Raw genomic sequence first — 24,186 nt, 5'->3', positions numbered from 1 at the left:
TGCTATCACGAAGAGTAATAAGTTTACTATGTTCATAACTTGAACACCTGCAAGTTTCACACAATTAACCAAAGGGGAGTGATGATACCACTTTATTTGTGTAGGCATTGCAAAATGTGTCTGTAGTCTTAAGTAATGCCTGGAATTATAGGGTAGCATGCAGAATTTAAATCCAGTAAGCAATGTGTAAATAAAAAAAATAAAACCACATTATATATACAGTACAGTTATATTTTTTCCTTAAAATCCATCTGCTAGGTGTGGAGCTGAATCCTACCTTCAATGTGTCTATTCCTCATATTCACGGCTATTCAGTTCAAACAGCAATTCAAATTCAGAGATTTAAGAATACACATGTAAAAGTGCCAGTGTAATTACAAACCTTCTTTTCTTCATCTGACAGATCACGTTTTAGGTAGTATAAAAGTAAGTCATGTATCCCATATACATAAATATTAAAAGCTCATTCCATTTGGACACTGCAAGCGATTTCTTAATAAACTCACTCATTATATCTTCTACTTCATATTTATTTCGTGACCAAAGAGTTCCCAGCACCTGCAATAAGTAAATTTATAAAATGAACAAACATAATTAAATCCACATTTACAGATCACTAATTTGTGTCTGTAAGTATTGGGAAAAAATGTAAACTGTATTCAAAACAACCAAAATTCAAATTGATTTAATTATTATAATGCAATTTAAATTGTACTTAATAAATAAACTACAATAGGCAGCAAGAGGCAGCAGAAATTATTCATACATATTTTAACTCTTAATGACAAGAAATGCAGTAGAACATAGTAAGAAAATCTGTATGATCTGTCACACCTGATATACTTAAATATAAAATAGCTTTAAATCACTGGGGAAAAAAGTTCGAAATTCAGTCCTGCAAGCAAAGCCTGAAAATTACATGTTAATGACAATAAACAAATGTATATACATTCAAGAATAATGACTTAACCTCAGGTTTGATATTCACATCCTCAACAAAGAGAGCAAAGTCCTGATAGTAGCATTTCATTTCATATGGCAAGTTCTCTATACAAAGTCCAATTGCACCTGCTATGCCATTCTCTTGAGAAATACTACTTTTATTTAAATTTCTGGAACAGAAAATTACACAAACATAAAAATTTGAAATTGTTCCATACATGGGCACCTCTAGTGACAGGATACATATTCAAATGTCTGCCAAATACTACATATCTCACACACACATTAATGAATCTGTTAATTCATTTCAGTAAATGCTGATGACAATTGTGAAATTGTAGACACATTTCTTCAAATACCCCCAAAAGAAGTATAACAGGGTAAGCCTGAGAGACTTCAGAGACCAAGGACTAGTCCTGCTTGCCTAACCCACCCTTCTGGAGTAACAAAGGAACTGACACAATGGCACATGGCAGAAGGGTAGAGATCTGACTTGTTGAAACCTCATTCCCTGCAGAATGTCCTGAAGAAGCTGTTGCCACAACCAGTTCTCCAAGATAAGAAACAGATAATAGTAATACTGATCCAGGTAGGCAAAGAAAAATGTACCAATAGACCATTTGCTTCAACAAAGAACAGATAACCATCCTTAATTTGCTTTGAGTACAACTCATTAATCCTTAGTAGCGTTATTTAGATGGTGAATCCTTTCAAATTTCATTCTGTATCATCTTCAAACAATTACCAGATACACTGCAGCATCACACCAGAAATAACACATCATATTTTCTTGTGGAGTAACATTCTGTTCAACTTATAGATACAGCACCAGTCTGGAGTAAAAGAGAGAAGTATTTCTATAGAAACTTTTCATGTGTTCCTGCTGTATGGAATTTGATTTGTTACAACTCCTAAATTAGCTTTGGAGATACATTTATAACAAGTCAGGTGTCTATAAAACATTCTATGCCACACATTTTTATATATAAAAAACCAAACCAAACAAACCATCCGATCCATTCTCAATTTACAACACACACTGGTTATGTGGACCGTGCAATCACAACGTTTTTATTCAATCTAAGTTAGTCGAGCAAATAAGTACTGAGACAAATCAAAGGAAAACTAAGAGCAAAAGTCCAAGTTAACAGTGCAATAAAATTATAAATCGTGAAGGTAGAAAATATGAAAACAATTACAGATTCATCTGTTTTCCTGTTTAAAAAATTTCCAGCTTTCTTTGCACTGAAAATGTCCTTTACATCGCGAAATGCTTATAGCTTCTTTACCCCACTGCAGGCCTACATCTATCAGGAATTCAACATTTTTTGAATTAAAAATCCATAGCACAACTTCCATCGGGCGGGAAGTAAAGTCAGCGATCCCAAGCCGTAGATTTACGGCATGTAAAAAAACCTTATGAGCATGAACGAGATGTTTTGTAAGAAAAATTCAGCGGCCATTTATCACCCAAGTCTCTCCTGATTCACTGCTAGATGGCTCTGGCAGTCAAATCAGGATTGAATAGAAACTATGCAGAGGTAGTGGGCTGGCCACTCACTGCTCACAAATGCACACTTCAAAGATTAGTAAACCTCTGAAAGGGGATAGCAAAGACCCACAACTGGGTTGTAGAGCCAAGGAAGAAGAAGAATAAATTATGTGATATGATTTTGGGAGCCCACTTGAGTCAAAATAATATAAATGTTTATAGCTTGATCTCTCTTAATACACACTTGAGAATTTAACTGCATTTTACTGTCACCTAACAAAGAAACTGAAAATTAAATAACCAAATGTGTACAAACATTACACTACATACAGTAATATTAAGAAGCACAACTGTGCACACATCCTTCAACATGACATAATAAATACATTGAAAAATAATTCACATGCATTTTGGAGTTATTAACTAGAATTAGATTAGTGACAATAAAGGTTTAACATACCCATAATCACGCCTCACTAGCTTATCAAGGTAATAATCCCATCGTCCAGAATTGCTCAGAACATCATCTCTATTTTCTGCTAATTGTGCTCCAATTAATGCAATCACCATGGGAACCCCTAAAATATTAACATATTTTTATAGAAGATAAGCAATTAAACTTGTTCATGACTATATGTAATTGCACAAGTATTATACTTCTTACCATAACCGAAATCTCTTGTCATCAGTGTGAGTTTTCATTTAATGTAGTTAATAAGAATATTACAACACATACAGACAAGAAAATGGAGCACAAGAGACAATAAAAGTACAGAGAATGGACTTACCATACTGTTAATACTGTACTACGGTTTATATACATCAATATAGCACCTTTCAATATTGAACTACATACTAAGTATTCACCTGGCAAGAGAACAAATGTAATAGTAATCAATGTCCTGTCCTTTAATTTTTTAAACTGCAACAATTTCACTTCTGCTATCCAATAATTTCATATCACCAAATTCTTAATTGCATACTGTTAATATTATACAGAGCAGGCTGCTATATTACAGAACTGTCAGCAGAATTTCAATACTTATGTCATATACTAAACGAGGCATATTATTCAAGGACTGTGTCTCTAATGATTTACAATGTTACAGTAACATTTTTACATAATTTTAATAACATTCTCATAGAAATTTTAAGAGCCTGTTCTCCATAGGCAGAGTGTCTAGTATCATACTTTCAAAAGAATTTCTGTGTCTTGCTCACTTTCTCACATAAGTTATCTTACCATGATTCATTTGAGCATTTTATTATGAAATATTAAAAGATTTTTAAGACTCGTTACTTACTCATTTCCTTATTAAGTATGATAAATGTTACTGACAATATGTCTGTTGCCAATGCTTTCCCCTAATCCTTTTTAACATGTCATATTACAAATATGGCTGTCTTCTTTTAGGTTAATGCACCATGTAGTCTGGCAGAACTTCACTGATGCTTCAGAGGCAGCAAGCACCTCTAAAAAGTTTAACTTCTACCTGACTACAATGTGCAACAACCCAGAAGAAAACCGTCCTCTATACTCACCATTGTCAGACCCTGAAATGATAAGTAATATTACCTTTACATAACCGATGAATGTTCTTGGCTTGAGAAGGCAGCTGAGACACTTCAACTCCAACACATTTCGCTATTAAACACAATGACTCATGCTCCATAAAGCCCTCACTAATCTGTGAAGGAAGTAAAGATTCTCTTACTACCTATTTATAAGAGTCTCAGACCACAGAAAATGCCTTCCTTCATCCTTTAAAGCATGGCCATTTAAACATCAGGCTGTAGGATGAGGTGTATATAAATTTTCCTCAATCAAGGGTACAAATTACATGAATTTTGAACTGAAATAATGTCCATGCTTTTTATTGAATTTACATAAAATAAAAATATGTGTTCCCTCTAAACTCTAAAGCTATAAATACACATTTTATGTTACTTCACAAATTATTCTTTGTATAGTAAGCCTTGAAACATCCATCCATGCACAGGGCAACATCAAATTCTTAACACTATATAGTATAGAAGTTAAGAAAGTTTCAGCTTCCAGCAACTTTGCTGCATTTACTACAGTGGATGCAAGTGGAATTGTCTAACTCATGAAGATATTGCAATGATACTGCTATTAAATATGTTGGATTTTGAAACAGCTTATTCATACGTTATATATCTGTGCACATGTGTTCATGTGTGTGAGTGTTATTATTGTGTTATTCTGTCCCCATATTTTTTTTATATCCTATGTGCCGTTTTAATAGAAATCTGATTTAAAGTGTGTCGTATAGAGAAACATTTCTCAACAGAATTTTATTATGTAGACTGTACACGTCTATTTTTTTTTCTCTCTCTCTCTGGGACTTAGTTTGGTATCTTTTAAGCTCCTAATGAATGTATCGTCAGTAAATAATTTTTAAAAGCAATAATTTATAGTCTTTCCAGTATTGCAAACTTGATTGTATTTTACTCGAACATTCTTGGGCTGTCAGTCATATCAATTGGTTAAAAATCACCAGTGTCTCCATGATCATTGCTATGATATAACTGTCTAGACACAAAAATTATTTTCATAAAGGAATGACAGACACATTTTCAGTTTAGTAGAATTGCACTCCAAAAATTGTGACATTTCATTCCAACATTGAGATGCTTATTTTCCTGCTGTCTTGTAGTGCACATCAAGCAGCTGTGAAGGCACTGGCATGGTGCCCATGGCAGCGTAGCATATTGGCAAGCGGTGCTGGAACAGGTGACAGATGCATTCGCTTTTGGAACTGCAATACTGGTTGTTGTCTCAGCACCATCGACACTAAGTCTCAGGTAAGACCTGGATATTTACTGTATTTAAGACCCCTTGACTGCCATGACTATAGAGAATTCATAACTGCTTAGGCTGATGCACTGTTAAATTTGGTAGGTGCAGTAGCACATCTATAGTTATTAGTTGAATAATTATTATTTTATTTAAAAATCTAGGCATCTCAATTTACACACATCTCAAATGTGTATGGACTGTTGCCTAACTACTGCATGATTGTCTTGTTGAAGCTTAAATAAAACGGCCATTACCTTCATATTCAACTACTGTCTTCTGTTTGTTGGACATTAATACCACTAAGGAAAGGTTTATGAATGAAAAGTCTCCATATGTGTGTTAAACAATTTTTCATCCTCTTAGTTCATAATTGTCTTGATTTTTAAATCTGTCAGTCATTTGTCATCTTGGACTGGGTTATTTAGTGGAAGAGTACTACATGTATTTTGTTACTTCCTTGAATCCCTTGCAAATATTTACACTGTAAAAAAAGTCTTGCAGGTTTGTGGTCTTCAGTGGTCAACTACATACAGAGAACTCATCTCAGGTCATGGTTCTCCAAATAATCAACTAATTATCTGGAAATATCCATCAATGACAAAGGTAAATGATCATAATTTCAGTGAGATGAAATGTTAATGGAGACGTGATTGAAAATGAATTGGTTATATTGGTGTATAGTTTGTATTGGGAGATGTCTACGAAAGTTCACTCAGGATATGTCATGTATTTTAAAATTATACATATATAATTGGTTAGTTAGAAGATAGATTTATTTCACACTTATTTTTGAACATCCTGTGGCTGACATTTAATTCTTGTAGAACAGGCTTGTAAAACCAGCCACTTTTAATACCATCATTATCTTCCTGTCTGAACACAAACATGATGTTTCTGATGCCCAGTTAGGCACCCACTAGCAAACATTTTATAACCAAAAGTCTTCTTCCCCCACTCTCTATGTGCTTCATCATAAATCATGAGTCAGTATACGTACTTATGCCGCAGTACATGGCACCAACAATCCATTCCATGAGAACCTGATATCTCAGAAAATGTTTATCCAATACTGTCGTGGCAAACTTTGTAACTTATGTTTATTTTGATATTGTTCCCATCACCTTTACTCTGCCATGCTTGAGGGAATGAAAGAAGAAAATGGGGTGGTTTTCCTGGCCTCTCAGTTTGGTCTCCATTTTGTTTTAGGGCTGAAAGGCATTTTTTCCTCGCAAGATATTTCTGCTCTAAAGTCTGATGGCCATGTCCAACCATCAGTGTCTACCTTCCCACAACTCCTATGTTTCTTGCTCTTGACCTTCCTTCTCTCTCTGCTGTGTTTCTTAACCTGTCATTCCCATCTTTATCACAGCCTCCATTGTGAACATTTTCCTTTCACTTTCATGTTCAAAGCCTTCTTTGGGATTTGTCTATTATTCATTCTTAATAAACCATTGCCCATACCATCTAATTCTGTTCTTTGTTAGTTTCTCTTCCATGACATTTAACTTAGATTCTCTTTTATTTATTTTTTATCCAATCTCTTTTAGTTTTTCAGTCTATGCTTCTTAAAAATCGCATCTCTGCTGCCATTAATATAGTAGTTCAGGATTTTACTATTTAACATAAGAATCATGATCCTTAAATGCCTATTAATTTGGATTGAAACTCTTTTATTTTCATCATTGCACTGGGTGAATATTTTAAATTTGTACAGAGACCACAGACGTTAATAAATTGTGAGGTCCCTGTACAAATTTATAAAGTATTTCCAAAAATTATTTTTCATCTAAATGTCAGACTGGATCTTGTCGTCCAAACACCATACTAACGCAATACGAATACCATACCACTTCTGCAGCCAGAGTCAGTGTGTATTTTTACTGCAAGAGTTTATTGGCCCCATTTCAAACCCCAAAGCAGGAGAACTGGTCCTTGCATAATTTTACCAATAAAATTAGAGCATTGATTAAGTTAAATAAATCAAGTCTTAAATTAATTCCAGGTTGCTGAATTAACTGGCCACAAAAAGTGGGTCTTGCAACTGGCTCTGTGTCCAGACGGAAGCACAGTGTTGTCTGCTGGTGCAGATGAAACCTTAAGATTGTGGAAATGTTTTGTTCTTGATCCTGCCAAGAAGAAGAAAGAGATAAGAGACTCTAAGGCTGCTCCGAGCATGTTTAGAGGGATTAGATAATGGAATCTGTCACCGTTATGAACTGTCTAGTAACTTACATAAATGTTCAAGAAGCATACTTATGTGGAGTGTTATACAGCACTGCCTGTGGTTTTGGTGATGTGTACATAGTTTTTATTAGCCTTAAATTTGGCTCAATGTTATTATTTGTTAAATAGTTTAAATTATTCTAACATTAATAGTGATGAAATATGGTCACACAAATTATAATGTATCTAATGAGATTGTTAATCATCTAGTTACCTATATGAACGTTCAATATCCATACTTATGTATTGTTTTATACAGGACTGCTTGTGATTTTAATGATATATACATAGGTTTTATTAGCCATAAATTTGGCTTCAATGTTATTTTTTTTATTAAATAGTTTAAATTATTCCAACAGTAATAGTGATGAAATATGGTCACACAAATTATAATGTTATCTAATGAGATTCTTAATCGTCTAGTTACCTATATGAACGTTCAATATCCATACTTATGTGTTTTGTTTTATACAGGACTGCTTGTGATATGTATATAGGTTTTATTATTATATTTGGCTTCAATTTTATTTATTTATTAAATTGTTTTAAATTATGACAACAGTATCTTTTATTTATGGCATTCAGTTTTCACCCACCTGTTGACAGTGGTCGCATTTATGAATGTATTAATACAATTTTATTTATGGAAAATTGTATTAGTAATATTCATAGTTTATATGATGACGTTCAGAAACTGTGAAATCATTACATCTCTGTTAGGAAAGGCAGATACCACTTTCCTGGAGGACAGTGATCAAAGAAGTTTGTTATTCATTTTAGTAATTCAAATTAATTGTATATGCATTTGTTGTGCTGTCACTACACATGTTGCGAATGAATATAAAATGTTAATTTAACTAACAATAAAACTTAATCTGTCTGTATAATGACAGCCATCATCTGAAGACAAGCATAAAGCCAACTCCTGAAATGTGTATACCACATACATATCGACAATGGACAATGTCTGACATAATATTGGTATAATGATTTAACGATCCATTAAGTAATGTGAAATTACAAAAGTAGCTAAGGACAGCATTATAGTAGACAGAGCAAAAGTCTATCATAATACATGAGTTATTTGGAACAGTGAAGATAGAAGAGGGCAAAAATACGTTCAAGGAAACAATAAGAAGTAAAGAGTCGGAAGTTGCTGATGCTTTCAGTATATTAAAAGGGGTAGGAAGATCCAGTCTTATATTCAAAAGATTCGTGTACCATTATATGCCCATTATTGAAATTATTCCACCTACTGAAGCTGAGATAAGAAGGTAAAATGAATTACTTAAAATCAATCGTACACGGTTATGATGAAATAGGACGACACTTTTTGAAAGATTATTGATCTCTGTTTTATCACCCATTAAGTAAGATCAAATAAGGAGATACAAGTAGTGTGAAAAATTATCCACTTTCAGTAGTAACTGTGTTTCCTGAAGCGCTTGAGAAGGTTATGAATATTAATAACATAACATATTGGGCCCAGGACACTTTGGCTTCAAGGTACCAGGTATACAATTTATGAGACTCAGGGCGTGCTTGCATTGCGTGGTCGGTCAGCGCCCTGTTGATGTGGGCGGGAGTTGTGCGCGTTCTTCCAGTGGGTGACCGGCGAATCAGTTTCAGTGCTGGTAGTAACAGTGAGCTATGAATATTTTTTGTCACAAATACATGTTATTACATTAATTGTTCTTACCTTAAATCACAAAACATGTTCAAAGTAACTTACTTGTGCTTGCAGGCAACTTCACATCTCGTTAATATATTTCTAAATACCCGATGAAGCTCTTCTAGGGAAATTGTCGAATATTTTCTTTAAGTGCTTCTGTGAACGTTATGTAAATTTAATAGTTAGACCCTCTTTCCAAGAAATGACCGATGAAGAAAAGACGTACAGTTTCTTCATGCAAGACAAAGCTACAGCTCACACAGCCGATCGGTCGATGTTAGCATTAAGAGAAGTGCTTGGTGAACAAGTTATCAATCAGTGGCCTCCGCATTCCCTGGACTTAAACCCGTGCAATTTTTACCTGTGGGGCATGCTGAAGAACAAAGTTTATGTAAACAATCCGCACACTGCAGAAGAACTTAAAGAAAATATTCTACAATTCATTTCTTAAATAAATATCCAGGTATGTGAAATGATAAGGGTTTTGTCCTCAGTGGTCTTGCTAGTGGTGTGCCACCAGTCCACTAAAATTGTAGGAATATGTGATGTTTTCTGGTGTCCTTTCCTTACAAGCTTTACTGTTTGTTTTGACATGGCCTTATCAATGATGCAGCTTACCTGATATACCATCTGATCACATTGCATGCACTAGAGTAGCAGAATGTTTCATAACTGGACCAGAGTTTTCAGTCTTCGCATTCATGTGTGCTTCAGAACAAAGAAAATAGAGAATTTGCCCTTTGAGCACAGAAAGACTGTGACTCAGTTGAGGTGTGTTCTGTGCAGGTACTTCTCCTTTCATGCAAGATTCTTGTAATGATGCCAAATTAGTCCCTTTATTTTAAGAATATTATTTTTGACATCCTTATATCTTTTGGTACTGAATAGTGAGTTTGTGGGAAGTAGATAAAAATGTTATTCAAGATATTTTTGGGAGAAACTGTTGTTAAGAAGAAAATGAAATTAATAGAATATGGGAAACTCAGCCCACCTTCACCCAGCCTTAAGAATGTATATAAGAACAAGAAAAGAAATGCACAGTAAGAATTTGTATGTTTTGCTTTATTACTTTTACCCATGGTTAATGGCTTGGAATAACCTGGAAAAACTGCCTAGCTGGCCATGCTTGCTGCTTCAAGAATGTCATAATATTTTTAATTGAGGTGCCTCTCCTAACCTCATAACTTCACAAAAAAATGAAAAATACAACCGAGACATGTTTAGATGATTGAAAGGGTTGACTGTTGCCATTTAGAGGTTACTGTCAAACTGAATTACTCCTTGATAGAGGTAACTACATAGAATCTTTGCAACTGCTCGAAGATTATGATCCTCTTGTGAGTGACCACTTAGAAGGAGCCACTTTTTTTAGGGGCACGTTTTCGGTCTTTCAGAATGATTTAATTAAAGCTCTTTTAAACGTTGTAGGCACTTGATTAAGTATCGTGTAACATGTTTAACGCTTTTAATCCTATCGGTAACTATATGTACCATTTGCTTTAACAATCAAAATTTAAATTTAAAAGAAATACAGATTTACATATTTTAAATACAAGATGTAAACATGATCTCTATGTGCCAAACGCTAACCTCACTAAAAATCAAAAAGGAGTGTACTATACAGGTGTCAAATTATTTAATAATCTTCCACGATCATTTAAAAGTCTAAATTATGATATAAATGTATTCAAGCCTGCATTGAAAGATTACCTCTTCACTCACTCTTTCTATTCCGTAGATGATTTTATCTCTGCTGACAATTTTTAAGCTTTATGTATATCTATAATCTATATGTAAAGCAAGTTTTGTATTTCTATTTAAAATTCTGAGGTTTATGTATATTAATTTGTAGAATTATTTTTCACTCTTGTATTGCAGAATCTTAAGTTAATGTACATTGATATGTGAAATACATTCTTGTACTTGTGTCAAAAGTTCTGAAGTTTATGTATATTGTATGAAATGACATGTTCAACATCCTTTGGTTGAGTCCTAAGAAGGATCTATGGGATGTAAATAAACTCTACTTTTCTATCAACACATCAAATTATTTTTAAAATCAAAACTAAATAAGTTTTAACCTAAAACAAACCTAACCTATTTTTTTACCATAATAGCATGTTTCCTGTTACAGAGCACTATAAATTACTCACTAGGGCATTGCAGTGGATCATGAAAAGATGTGTCCTACCCTTTACAATTCATTAATACGGTTAAAAGTATGACAGCCTCGCCACGAATATAATAGATACCTCTTGTATGAGTTCGTTTGCCGTCACTCGGAGCCTGCATCCCGACTGACCGATTGTTTTAATTCTTTTCCAACCATTGTGGTGAGTTTTCTTATGGTTTTCTTGGAGTGCTCAGTCAGAACCTTGAAAAAACACTTTACTAAACACCATCTACAATTGACATTATACAGTTATACTATCATTTATTTTAAATAATTGACATTAGCAGTCAAGTCAGGAAAATTATCAAATGCCATTAAAGCCCATTCAGCAATTATCAAAATACTAGACAGGTGGACACACAAACACGGCAAAGCAAACACATGCTTTTCTCTATTTTTCTGTGGTGAAAGCACCTACAAATGTTCTATGTTTGTTTCATAGCTTCCGAACTGCTGTGGCTCCATCAATACTGTTTACTGCAACAAGCTTTCGCAAATATTTATGTTTATTTCAGTTCAAGAACCGCTTATACACAGTTTGTGAACATAAAATGTATGCCATTTCAATGCCTGTGAACCATGACGCAGGGGAATATGAACTAAATTCATTTGAGAAATTTATATGATCAAGTTTATAACTCGTGCTGCTTTAGTTTCCATATCTTTGCACAAGATGCACTACACTCACAGTTGTTAAAATGGCATCTTAAGCAGAGGAATTCCTCACGCCAAGTTTGGAAGAACAGTGTCCTATTGACATGATGTTGGAACAAGACAGAATGCCTCCACATTTTCACAAGGGACTGATTGACGTCTGAAATTGCAAGTTTCAAGAGAATTTTATTGGCAAGGGTGGGACTACGACTTGGCCATGTTGTGTGCATGACCTTCTTCCCCTTACAGAATTCTTTTCAGGGTTCATCAGGATGGTGTCCATGTGCTAACAATGGCTTTAACTTTGCCACAACTTAGTAGGAGAATTGGCTACAGTCACCCTCGACTTCCTTATAGTGTGGACTGAAACTGAATGTAATTATGTTATCTGCCAGGCCACTCACAGCGCCTTCATTGAACATGTGAAATGTAGATCATGAGAACTTGATCACAAAAACTACTCAAATCCATTCAGTTCTAATTACCGTGCCTTTTAATTGGTGAGCATGGAGCTGTGTGGTAAGGGATATGAAGTATTTCCATGGCCTTGAAGCATTTTTCTTTCTGTTTTTGGGTGTAATGTGCCACAAATAGACACTTAAAGCTACTTGCATGCTGAGTCACATAAGAAACAAAGTCTGAACAACACTTATTTCGAATTTTAGTGCCTGGCTAGTACTTGGCTTTCAAATTCTGTTATATGACAAAAATGCATGTCATCAAGCCAGATGCAAGGCAACTGACTGTGCCACATTCACTCGAATGTTTGACCTCCTGTCATGTATACTGGCTAGTTTATGCATGTGTCCTTACAAACTCCATGAAGTTATTTCTTGTGGCTCCAAACTCTCACATTATTACAATGTCTTTTCTTGTTAGTTAGCATTGATCACATGTTTGGCTGAGTTACATAAAACCAAAAGTTCGTTATTATCATACTGTTAACAGATAAGAAACTTACATAGCTGTAGCCTTTGCCTATGAATATCTCTGGCACCATATACTGACTTGTGCCACACCGTGAATTTGCACGGTCACTCTGAAGACAGAAACGATACTTTGAATAACTGTGACAGGAATTTGGGTCACAAAACAACTGGAAAGTGTCTGGTAAGAGAAAAGAAAACTGATCAAGTCAAAAAGTGAAGACCACCAGTGGGCGACTTCCATTCATCTCCTGCCCTCAGAATCCATTTCTCTAACATCCCTCTTAATCCTATGCTTCCTTTTCCTGAATGATTTCTGATGCTACCATTTTCCAAGAGATTTTCCCACCAATATTCTGCAGCATTTTTTCTCTCCCTACACATCCCACTCATCATAAGATCCTTAACTGTGACCATACACAGTAGGCTGTATGTACCACAAATTTTATCTTCATATAATATTTAAACTAAGGAGCCCAGGTCCACCAAGGACTGTAGTGCCAACTGAAGAAGAAAATATTTAAACTAGGCCCGTGGATTATCCCTTTCAGTATCCAGTATTACACTTCACGTTTACCTACTCAAATTCATATGCCTTGTGACATGTTTTAGTTACACACACACACACACACTTCGAAAATGTGTGGTCTAATTTGAGGCACCTGAAACCTATCAACTCTTTACAGGTCTCATACTTTGACACCCTCCAAATAAAGGGCACTGCCTGATGGACAGAGTTCCACAAAGTGCTTACATTTACAGCCTATGTGCCCTTGTACGCACACTGAACAAAAGATAAGGTGGATATAATATCTACATCTTCAGAGCAGACAAACTGTTTGCATAAACCATAATCTGTAACAGCAATGTGGCCCTGAAGATCTACCAATATATTATCTGGTTTTAGGTCTCGGTGTATAACTCTTAGCTGAAAGAAACAAATTAACAAATAAATTCCTTGTACTGAGGGGATAAAATATGGTACATACATCTTGCACTACTACAAATTCATTCCAGATGCAACTCTGAACAAGCAAAGATCAAACAAAAGTTTCACCAGCTGCAGGATTGGACCAGTGACTAGGGACATAAATCTGTTGCACGATAACACAACTCTCAATTCTTGTGCAAAAATCGCTCGCTGAACACAATACTGTTGTGTTATCACATCAACCTTAATCACATGATCTCTCACCATCCGATGTCTCTTTCCTCAAGAGAGAAAAACATTTCAGAGGTTATCGTTTTAACAGCAGGCAAGAAGTTATTATTGCAACAAAAGACGCTCTGTGTGACATCCAGCCACAGCAATTCCAGAACTGCTTCCAGCAACTCTACCAATGGCGGCAGGAGAGTGTTCCAGCTCAAGGAGAGTTGTCTGAGAGCAGCTGCATCTAGGTCAAGACCATAAATTTTTGACTGCATAACAAAGTATTCTTCTGCAAATTTTTAATGTTTAGCACAAAACTGTAATTCCTTTATAATTTCCTGTCTCCCTTCTTGTAAACTGGTTTGGAAATTCCTTTACACGAGTCCACTGATGGTGTGTTTTCTATTAAAATTTTTCTCTTGACTCAATATGATCAATGGGTCCTGACTCTTGCTACCGTGTTAATGACATTGACAGATATTTTGTCATATCGTAGTGCTATATTATTTTTCTTGTGTTATTGCTGTTTATAGATGTAACCTTGTCTGACATACAATTTTCTGTACTGTCCTCAACAATACTTTGTCAGTTTAATAATTCCTCAAAGTATTCCACCCACGTCTAAAGATACACATCTTTCTATCCAGGCCAACTTTTCTTTGTCTAATGGGCATTTTAATTCAGATTTTTATTCATTTTATTCCTCATTACTGCATAAAACTTTTGTTTCTTTTGTAAGCTTTCCTTAAATTCATCACATATTTTTCCCACATTCTTTATTTCTCAAACTTAATCATACATTCAGCTGCTTTCAGACAACATTACTGTGCATAAGAAATACACCATATCACCCTGAACTAAAACCCAATAATTATCACTGTTTTGTATGTGTTTAAAAAGAAAACCATATTTAATTTAGTACCAGATGCACCATTTCTCTGAAATCTTTGCCTTTAAATTTATGTGTTTGTCAGATTTATCAAGGAACATGTCTCACCATGACCATGTGGTACTGAAATAAAAATGGAGTGTACAATATGATATGTAGTTAGGATGGGTGATACAAGAAATGCTTACAGAATTGTGGTAAAGAAATGTGATGAAAAATGGTAACTTGCATGACCAACAAATAGAATGTAGGATGTTAAGCTGCATCTCAGATAAACAGTTGTACAAATCAGAGGGTAATGGAACTAGCTCAAAGCCATGTCCAATAGCAGCCCTTATAATTTGCAGTACCGAGTCCTTCGGTTCTGCTACCAGAGTGTCAGATGTTTAATTTATAAATAAAGCTAATTTCACCGTGATGCAAATGGAATGCTATGAAATCCAAGGATTCTGTTCTGCAGATGTTCATTAATTATAAATACCATTAATGTTCCTATATACATCAAGAGCTGATGTAATTTGTAACGTGTGTACTTACAGGGCTGAACTACTCCACAGATGTTGGGTACACATTCCTCCAATTGAGGAAAATAGTAAAACAGAGTCAGCCTGTGTGCTGCAACACCAGATACTGAATAATATCATTCCACATTGAACTGTCTCTGCGATGGCTGTCGGAACAGCGGGTTCTGCCTGTCCAACAGGATCACCACCAGCTTTATGTTCCCGACTGCATGTAAATATCTGCACAAACACCACCACTCAACAAATTTTAGGAACAGAGTAATGAAAGCAAACAAACAAAGAAACAAAACATACATCATTCATTTATAAAAATTAGAGATTAAATTATTTATTTAGTGTTCATTAAATTATATTTCCAACAATCAGATTATACAGCACTGAGTAATAGGATGAAAAGTGAATAATAAATTGGAAAGAATGTGGAAGGAAGTGGGTGTGGCCTAATTTAAGGTACTATCCTGGCATTTGTTCACAGAGTCTGAGGAAAACCATAAGAAACTTCAATCAGGATAGTCAGTCCTTGGCCAAGATTTGGACCTGGTACAGTAGTAGCGGTAAATCTCTGCATTCCACATCTATTAACATTAAAAGGCAAAGGGATCAGAGGAGTAGGAGGAGACGGCAGATGAAGCACATACTGCCCATTCCATAAACATCATTTCCAGGTGGCAGTACTTTGTAGCTGGCTTTCACACCTCCTGGGTCAGTAAGTGATTGGATTACATAGTACATGCATTTATTTTCCTTGTACCTGTAAGACAGTGACGTAGGCAAAACATTCAGTTTCATCCCAGCTATGGTAACAATCAAAGTGTGCTAAGCACCTCACTGTTAATTTTTTGGCATAATAAATATGTTTGATAAAGTATGGGACAATGGGAGGAGAATAAAGTGATGAAACTGTTTGGATGAAAGAAATTTTTCATTAATTTGTCATGAAGAAAGGCATGATGATAAATTGGTAGGTAAAAGTAAATCAATTCCTATACAAGCCAATGATGGCTAAATTCTCAACCTCGACACTAGAAGGGGTGAGTAGTTGGAAGAACCCCGTTAGCCACTGGTGATGATGCTGGGTGGGTCCTAGAGACAGTCTGTATGCAGAGGCTAGAAAAAAATCCTCTGCCCCTCTTGGGGATTAAACTCTGGCCAGTAACCAGTCACTATACTGATTGAGCTACTTGACTCACAATGAATTCTGCAGGTACTTGTAGAATAAAACCAACATTCAAGAAACATAACTGAAGACTTCTGCAAGACAGGGTGATTTTTCTTAATAAGTAAGACTTTATGGATTTATTCCAAGAACTCCCATATGCGACACAAAATATGTTGCAACAACACAACATAAATACTGTACACCAATATCTATTTGGTATGACATGAAAGTGCATGTGAAGCAAACTATCTTCCAATGCAGATTCAATTGTGTGTGTGAAAATAATGTAAAGCAATTATTTGAAAAAGGCAGAAAATTTTTATTATATAGAGTCAGCCAGACACCCTGCAGTAGCACACAAAATTCCACTGCTGTTTACATAGTTAAATCGCTCACTCCCGCTAATGGCGTATCTGACGTGATGGAGTTCAATGCCTAACTTTGTGATAATATTTTATTTTAATAACTGCCATTCCATTATTTGATTTTTATGAATTTATTGTTTAGTTAAATTCATATTCTGAAAGTTTTAATACCCATCGCGTTAATCTAACACATTGGTGATTTTTCACAGTAATCAGCCATTTTAAAGAAGCATGATCTGTGATAACTTGAAATTTTCTACCATAAAGAAAACATCTATGAACTTTAGTTCCAAATACAACAGCAAGTAATTCCTTATGAGTAGTACTGTAATTTATTTCGTGGTCATTTAGAACTGTACTAGCAAAGCTTAATGGTCGTTCTTGATTATTTTGTTTTTGACTTAGAATTGCTGAAATTGCGTAATTTGACGCATCACAACTTAGAATGCATGGAAGTTCAAAATTTGGATGAGCAAGAACTGATTCTGATGACAAAGCTGTTCTTAGTTTGTCGAAAGCTTCCTGCTGTTTATCTGTCCAATCAAAACGGATATCCTTACGCGTGAGTAAGGTTAGGGGTCTACTAATAGCTGCAAAGTCATGAATGAAAGAGCGATAGTATCCTGCCAAACCTAGGAAGGCTCGGACATCCTTAACAGTTTGTGGTCTCGGAAAGTTTCTGATCGCGGTTACTTTGCTTTCATCCGGTGCGACTCCATTTCTGCTAACCTTGTGTCCTCAATAAGCAACTTGTGGTGCTGCAAATGTACATTTTTCCAAATTTAATTTGAAATTATCATCCCTAATTCGTTCGAAGACAAGTCGAAGTCTTCGTGCATGATCCTGAACTGTAGGACTATATATGAGAACATCATCAAGATAAATAAGACATTCAATATCCTTTAACCCTAATAAAACATTATCCATAACTTTTTGAAATGTGCTTGGTGCTCCTGAAAGTCCAAATGCCATTCTTTCATAGCGAAAGCTCCCAAATGGTGTTACAAATCCAGTTTTATCTCTATCCTCAATTTTGATAGGAATATTCCAATACGCGTTTTCAATGTCTATAAGAGTAAAATATTTGCTCCCTGCCATGAGTGACAAGTTATTTTTGATATCTGGAATAGGATAGACAGGTGTTTGAGTCACTGCATTGAGTGCTCTGAAGTCTGTGCAAAATCTGTATTTAGGAGATCCATCCGGTGATTTCTTTGGTACCAAGATTACTGGTGCTGCCCATGGCGAAGCACATGGTGTAATTACTCCTTTAGTAAGCATCTCATCTAATTGTCTTTTCATTTCATCTTTGAGTGTAAACGGTACTCGGTAAGGGTTCTTCTTAATTGGTAACGCATCTCCTGTGCGTATCTCATGCCAACCTTTAGTCGTACAAGGTAACTCTCCTGTGTCTTCATCCTTACATAAATCTCTGTACTCCTCGAGTACTGGGGCTATCGTTTCAAATTCATCTGTGGTCAAGTGGCTTAACTTCTTACCAAATGCATGAGTCATATCCCATTTAAACTTTGACGGTTTCTTGCTCACCGTACTTATCTGACTATGGGCCCATGTGGTTGCAAATAGGTCATTGTGCAGGATTTCCGCGGTTCCCAACACAATACTCTTCCCTATCTGAACATACTCTCTACTTGTATTCAACATCTTCATAAAGCAATAACAATCGTTATGCTCCCGAGGTTTCCTTACCTCATCTATCAACATCACTCTACCATGGTTTTCATCGTTCAATTCTTGAGAACTCAAATTACTACTACTAAAATTAAATTCTTTTAACTGATTGGTGGTAATCACTCTACTCACCACGCGCGCTACATATATACCCCTGATACCAAGATCCATGGGTTCTACTAATACTTCTGCAGGAATATCTACATCTTGTTTCCCTTTAATCCTACCAATGATAAAATTTTGCGACAATATCCAGAAGTATTTTAATACTTTTATAATAAGTCTTGATTGACTTTAATAACTTTACAGTGACGTTTTTTAGTGAACAGAATTACAGACAATACTCACATACGATGACCACAGTGCACAGCATGCTTGTTAGTGTTGGCTTTCCTGTTACTCGTCTTGACGAATACTGTTTGAAACATTATCGCTGACTGGAAATGGAGGCTCATATCATTGGCCGCGTTTATTGAGAATTATGAAGCAATATTAGTAGGATTCTTTCAAGCTACTTTCCAATACAATTCATCAATCGTGATGTGTGATGAACAATTTTAATACCTTAAAACATTCTGGAGTCTCTTGCAACAAGAGTGCCAAAAATTATATTGCACAGAGCTGCAGAAATATTTCCATCTCTTAAAGGGGTGAGTATTTGTGTGTATAGAAACAAACATAACTAATAGTTATGGTATGTCTTATGGTAACTGTTTTATAAAAACAACATTTAATTGTGTATGTGTATGGTGGTTTTACAGAACTGTATGGATTCGGTGAAAGATGAACCTCATTCAGACAATGAGACTTGTCAGGATGGAAATCAGGTCATCAGTGTAAAAGCTGAGGATGTCTCAGATATGGAAATTGAAGAACACTATATGGCAATAACATTTCCAGTTATAAAGGATAAACAGGAGGTATGTCCATTAAAGTGTCAGTGGTATCATAGACAATCTTCAGACATTCGTAGATCCTGCTAATTATTCTACAGATGGAATCAAAGTACTGTGTTTGTTTTCACAGTACACTCAGGCTCTACCCCATCCTTCTGAAGTAAGGAAGAGACAGTTTTATTAGGGTATGCTGAATTACCAGATTGTACTCTAAGTAGATCTTATTTTGGATGGATGTATTATGTATTCCAATTTGCTTTCTTCTCATCATAAGTGATATCACTGAAAGAATAAAATTTAAATCCATACTCTAAACTACTTTGTTGTTTTTTGTCATTCATCTTGTCGTTAAGTTTGATAGTTGTGTAACTGCAGCGTGCATCATTAGGGGAGAGAGGGGCTTTGTGGTGTAAGAAGAGACTTCCCAAAAGTGAAGTGGAATGAAATCTCCACTCGCAGTTTACATTATTTCTGGGATTTTAGATTTATTGGTGGCACTGTAATTTCTGACAGTAACAGTGATAGTTACATGGAATATTGTGCACTGTTTGATAGTTTTACTAAATGTTTTGAACATGAAATTAAAAGACAAGCACCCAACGGGGAGACATAAAAATGGGTGCAACAAATTACAAGAGATGTCACACAGAACGAAGGAAGAACATGGGAAAACTGAGAAGAGGTGTGGAAGAAAGATACATGTTTATCTACAGAGTGACACTGTCTTATGAAGATAAAGACTGCAGTGTGTTAAAATTCACTGAATGTGGAAATGTTAAATAATATTAACACCTATTTGGAAAGTACTATTTATATCTCTCCAAAATATGGAATCCAAACCTGGCTAATTCTATTGGTAGAAATATGTTTTTATAAAAATTAAAATTTGTAAGAAGTGGTCATCTTGGTAGTTCAACTATAAAGTTTGGAAAGTGGTTTATTGGAACAGTCATTATTACTGTAGATTGTACATCACTTCATCTGAACAGTAAATTTTATTTGTTTTCTGTTACTTATTAAGGCATGAAGATATGCTGGAATTCTTAGTGACAAATAGAGAAAGGTTCATGTTGTCAGTCAAAATATTTCTAAAAATCTGATTTATTTATTTACGTTATTTTTTGAATTTACATTCACATTAGCAAATCATGACTGCATATATCCCCACTTCTTGATATTTTGACTCTGATTGGTTAACTTTTTGCTTGCCTGTTGCAGGAAGCCCAATCATTTTGCTATAGGTTTTCTAATAACAAGTCTGGCTGGATAGAAAGAACTAGAGTATGTATGTTATGATATGGGATGACAATCCAGGGATAGTTGGCATAAGTGACTTTTCTTCTATTCCGAGCATTAGAGAAATTTTTTTTTGAACCTCATAAGTACCATGCTGTCATTCAGAAGTCCATTTGATATGTGTCAAAGTTCAGGCCTGACAAGAAACCCAACTTTCTGTTACAAGTATCAAGGAACTAAATGAACTAGCAAATTGACATCTTCCTATCCCACTGCATCTAGAGTAATATATTTGCCAAGTTTGGGTGCATACCTTTTAATACAGTGACCTACCATTCAAAGTTAGAACACATTATGCGATTGAAGATCATGGGTTGAATTCAAGGGCTCCAAAATATTTAATTTCTTGCTAGCCATCAAGTGATTGAACCAGCAAATTTACATGTAGCTATCCCACTGTGTAAAAAAATGTGTTTACTATGGAATTCAGATCCAACCTGGTACAGAGTAAGAACCAAGATAACTGAGTGACTTGGCTTTTATTGTTTGAGTATGATGTTAAATTGGGGGCTGAAGTTTGAGGTCAGGGGCTCCAGATTACTTCATATACCTCAGTGAATCAACTGTTGTAAACTGCTATGTAGACTTCAAATTCTTGCACACATTCCACTAAATTTGGGTCAGGTAATGGTGTTTGATAGAAAAACCTATCATGTTGCTTTCAAACTCATTCTTATTCTTTATGTTAAGTTTATCATAATTCTTTTCTTCAGCAGAGTCCTCAGAATGAACATGAACTTAAGCATGGTGGGGGACATCCCAATTCCTGTCATGTATGCAGTAAGTCATTCCATTGGCCAAGTGGTCTAAAGCAACGTCAAAGCACACATAGTGGAGAGCGTCTATATACCTGTAATGTGTGCAATAAGTTGTTCCAACAGAATAATAATTTGAAGATACATAAGTGTGTACATAGTGGCGAATGCCCATATTCCTGTGATATGTGTAATAAATCTTTCGCTTGGAAAAGTTGTCTGAAGAAACATCTTTTCTTACATCGATATCCTGTGATGTGTGTGACAGATCATTCAGTCAGTGGAGTCATCAGAAGAGACATTAGAGCATGTAACATGGATAGTGTCCATGTTTCTGTGTGTGTGTATGTGCACTAAACAGAGTGATCTCAAGAATCATTAATGTATGTTTTGGTGTTTTTCCTATTGTGTGTAATATGTCGTTTCATTGTCAGGGTACTCTGTGCAGACGTAATTGTATACACAGCATCCATATCACGTGATTTCTGCTTTGAGTTTCTGAACAAATGTCATCTTATTCATAACTGATGTGTGTGTAAGAACATGTTCTGGAATTGGTGTAACGTGTTGCAAAAGAGGAAATGTACTGTGAAAAAGTGGTAGAAATGAACAGATCTAAGAATTTCAGTGAAACTTGTCAACATTCACAGCCTAAGAATTGTGATAAATTTATTAAGAAGTTTCATCCATTATTAAGTGGTTCTTATATCTGTCATAAAATGCCATCTAGGATCACTTCATGGACTGCTTTAATGAAATCATTCTGAAAGACCGAAAACTTGCCCCTAAAAAAAGTGGCTGCCTCTAACTGGTCACTCACAAGAGGATCATATTCTTCGAGCAGTTGCAAAGATTCTATATAGTTACCTCTATCAAGGAGTGATTCAGATTGACAGTAACCTCTAAATGGCAACAGCCAACCCTTTCAATCATCTAAACATGTCTCGGTTGTATTTTTCATTTTTTTGTGAAGTTATGAGGTTAGGAGAGGCACCTCAATTAAAAATATTATGACATTCTTGAAGCAGCAAGCATGGCCAGCTAGGCAGTTTTTCCAGGTTATTCCAAGCCATTAACCATGGGTAAAAGTAATAAAGCAAAACATACAAATTCTTACTGTGCATTTCTTTTCTTGTTCTTATATACATTCTTAAGGCTGGGTGAAGGTGGGCTGAGTTTCCCATATTCTATTAATTTCATTTTCTTCTTAACAACAGTTTCTCCCAAAAATATCTTGAATAACATTTTTATCTACTTCCCACAAACTCACTATTCAGTACCAAAAGATATAAGGATGTCAAAAATAATATTCTTAAAATAAAGGGACTAATTTGGCATCATTACAAGAATCTTGCATGAAAGGAGAAGTACCTGCACAGAACACACCTCAACTGAGTCACAGTCTTTCTGTGCTCAAAGGGCAAATTCTCTATTTTCTTTGTTCTGAAGCACACATGAATGCGAAGACTGAAAACTCTGGTCCAGTTATGAAACATTCTGCTACTCTAGTGCATGCAATGTGATCAGATGGTATATCAGGTAAGCTGCATCATTGATAAGGCCATGTCAAAACAAACAGTAAAGCTTGTAAGGAAAGGACACCAGAAAACATCACATATTCCTACAATTTTAGTGGACTGGTGGCACACTACTAGCAAGACCACTGAGGACAAAACCCTTACCATTTCACATACCTGGATATTTATGTAAGAAATGAATTGTAGAATATTTTCTTTAAGTTCTTCTGCAGTGTGCGGATTGTTTACATAAACTTTGTTCTTCAGCATGCCCCACAGGTAAAAATTGCACGGGTTTAAGTCCAGGGAATGCGGAGGCCACTGATTGATAACTTGTTCACCAAGCACTTCTCTTAATGCTAACATCGACCGATCGGCTGTGTGAGCTGTAGCTTTGTCTTGCATGAAGAAACTGTACGTCTTTTCTTCATCGGTCATTTCTTGGAAAGAGGGTCTAACTATTAAATTTACATAACGTTCACAGAAGCACTTAAAGAAAATATTCGACAATTTCCCTTCATCGGGTATTTAGAAATATATTAACGAGATGTGAAGTTGCCTGCAAGCACAAGTAAGTTACTTTGAACATGTTTTGTGATTTAAGGTAAGAACAATTAATGTAATAACATGTATTTGTGACAAAAAATATTCATAGCTCGCTGTTACTACCAGCACTGAAACTGATTTGCCGGTCACCCTCTGGAAGAACGCGCACAACTCCCACCCACATCAACAGGGCGCTGACCGACCACGCAATGCAAGCACGCCCTGAGTCTCATAAATTGTATACCTGGTACCTTGAAGCCAAAGTGTCCTGGGCCCAATATGTTATGTTATTAATATTCATAACCTTCTCAAGCGCTTCAGGAAACACAGTTACTACTGAAAGTGGATAATTTTTCACATTACTTGTATCTCCTTATTTGATCTTACTTAATGGGTGATAAAACAGAGATCAACAATCTTTCAAAAAGTGTCGTCCTATTTCATCATAACCTTGTACGATTGATTTTAAGTAATTCATTTTACCTTCTTATCTC

The 24,186-nt window shown here is 35.5% G+C and overlaps 3 protein-coding genes across 16 annotated transcripts; 2 read left to right on the top strand and 1 right to left on the bottom strand.

Moving 5' to 3' along the window:
* Positions 1-210: 210 nt before the first annotated feature.
* LOC110835017 (apoptotic protease-activating factor 1-like) lies at positions 211-19,088 on the bottom strand. Of its 12 annotated transcripts, none has more exons than XM_087340416.1 (7): positions 19,031-19,088; positions 15,480-15,685; positions 9,769-13,831; positions 4,011-4,122; positions 2,895-3,012; positions 971-1,112; positions 211-558 (listed from the first exon to the last, which is right to left on the bottom strand). In XM_087340416.1, exons 3-7 carry the CDS (start codon positions 9,793-9,795, stop codon positions 412-414), a joined length of 546 nt encoding a protein of 181 aa, XP_087196542.1. In that variant the 5' UTR covers positions 9,796-13,831; positions 15,480-15,685; positions 19,031-19,088; the 3' UTR covers positions 211-411. The 12 variants fall into 12 exon arrangements, with proteins under 12 accessions (XP_087196542.1, XP_087196544.1, XP_087196540.1 ...); XM_087340418.1 differs by lacking the exon at positions 19,031-19,088 and adding an exon at positions 17,350-17,422; XM_087340414.1 differs by lacking the exon at positions 19,031-19,088 and adding an exon at positions 17,317-17,420.
* Positions 1,517-8,037, top strand: LOC110835016 (cell division cycle protein 20 homolog). Of its 2 annotated transcripts, XR_015532569.1 has the most exons (4): positions 1,517-1,531; positions 5,113-5,260; positions 5,757-5,858; positions 7,258-8,037. XR_015532569.1 is itself a non-coding variant. In XM_087340422.1 (3 exons), the coding sequence occupies exons 1-3, from the start codon at positions 5,087-5,089 to the stop codon at positions 7,447-7,449; spliced, it is 468 nt and encodes a 155-aa protein (XP_087196548.1). In that variant the 3' UTR covers positions 7,450-8,037. The 2 variants fall into 2 exon arrangements, 1 of the variants encoding a protein (XP_087196548.1); XM_087340422.1 differs by lacking the exon at positions 1,517-1,531 and having other exon boundaries at positions 5,087-5,260.
* LOC110835015 (uncharacterized) lies at positions 17,892-22,745 on the top strand. 2 transcript variants are annotated; one of them, XM_022074809.2, is made up of 3 exons: positions 17,892-19,332; positions 19,444-19,602; positions 21,591-22,745. In XM_022074809.2, the coding sequence occupies exons 2-3, from the start codon at positions 19,450-19,452 to the stop codon at positions 21,984-21,986; spliced, it is 549 nt and encodes a 182-aa protein (XP_021930501.1). In that variant the 5' UTR covers positions 17,892-19,332; positions 19,444-19,449; the 3' UTR covers positions 21,987-22,745. The 2 variants fall into 2 exon arrangements, with proteins under 2 accessions (XP_021930501.1, XP_021930500.1); XM_022074808.2 differs by having other exon boundaries at positions 21,588-22,745.
* The last annotated feature ends 1,441 nt before the right edge of the window (positions 22,746-24,186 follow it).

This window comes from Zootermopsis nevadensis, unplaced genomic scaffold (assembly GCF_977971745.1).
Source record: "Zootermopsis nevadensis isolate Lab colony 2312 unplaced genomic scaffold, Znev_1.0 Znev_ptg000061l, whole genome shotgun sequence".
Classification (NCBI taxonomy): domain Eukaryota; kingdom Metazoa; phylum Arthropoda; class Insecta; order Blattodea; family Termopsidae; genus Zootermopsis; species Zootermopsis nevadensis.
The sequence above is the reverse complement of the archived record's forward strand: the minus strand, read 5'-3'. Positions and strand labels throughout refer to the sequence as shown.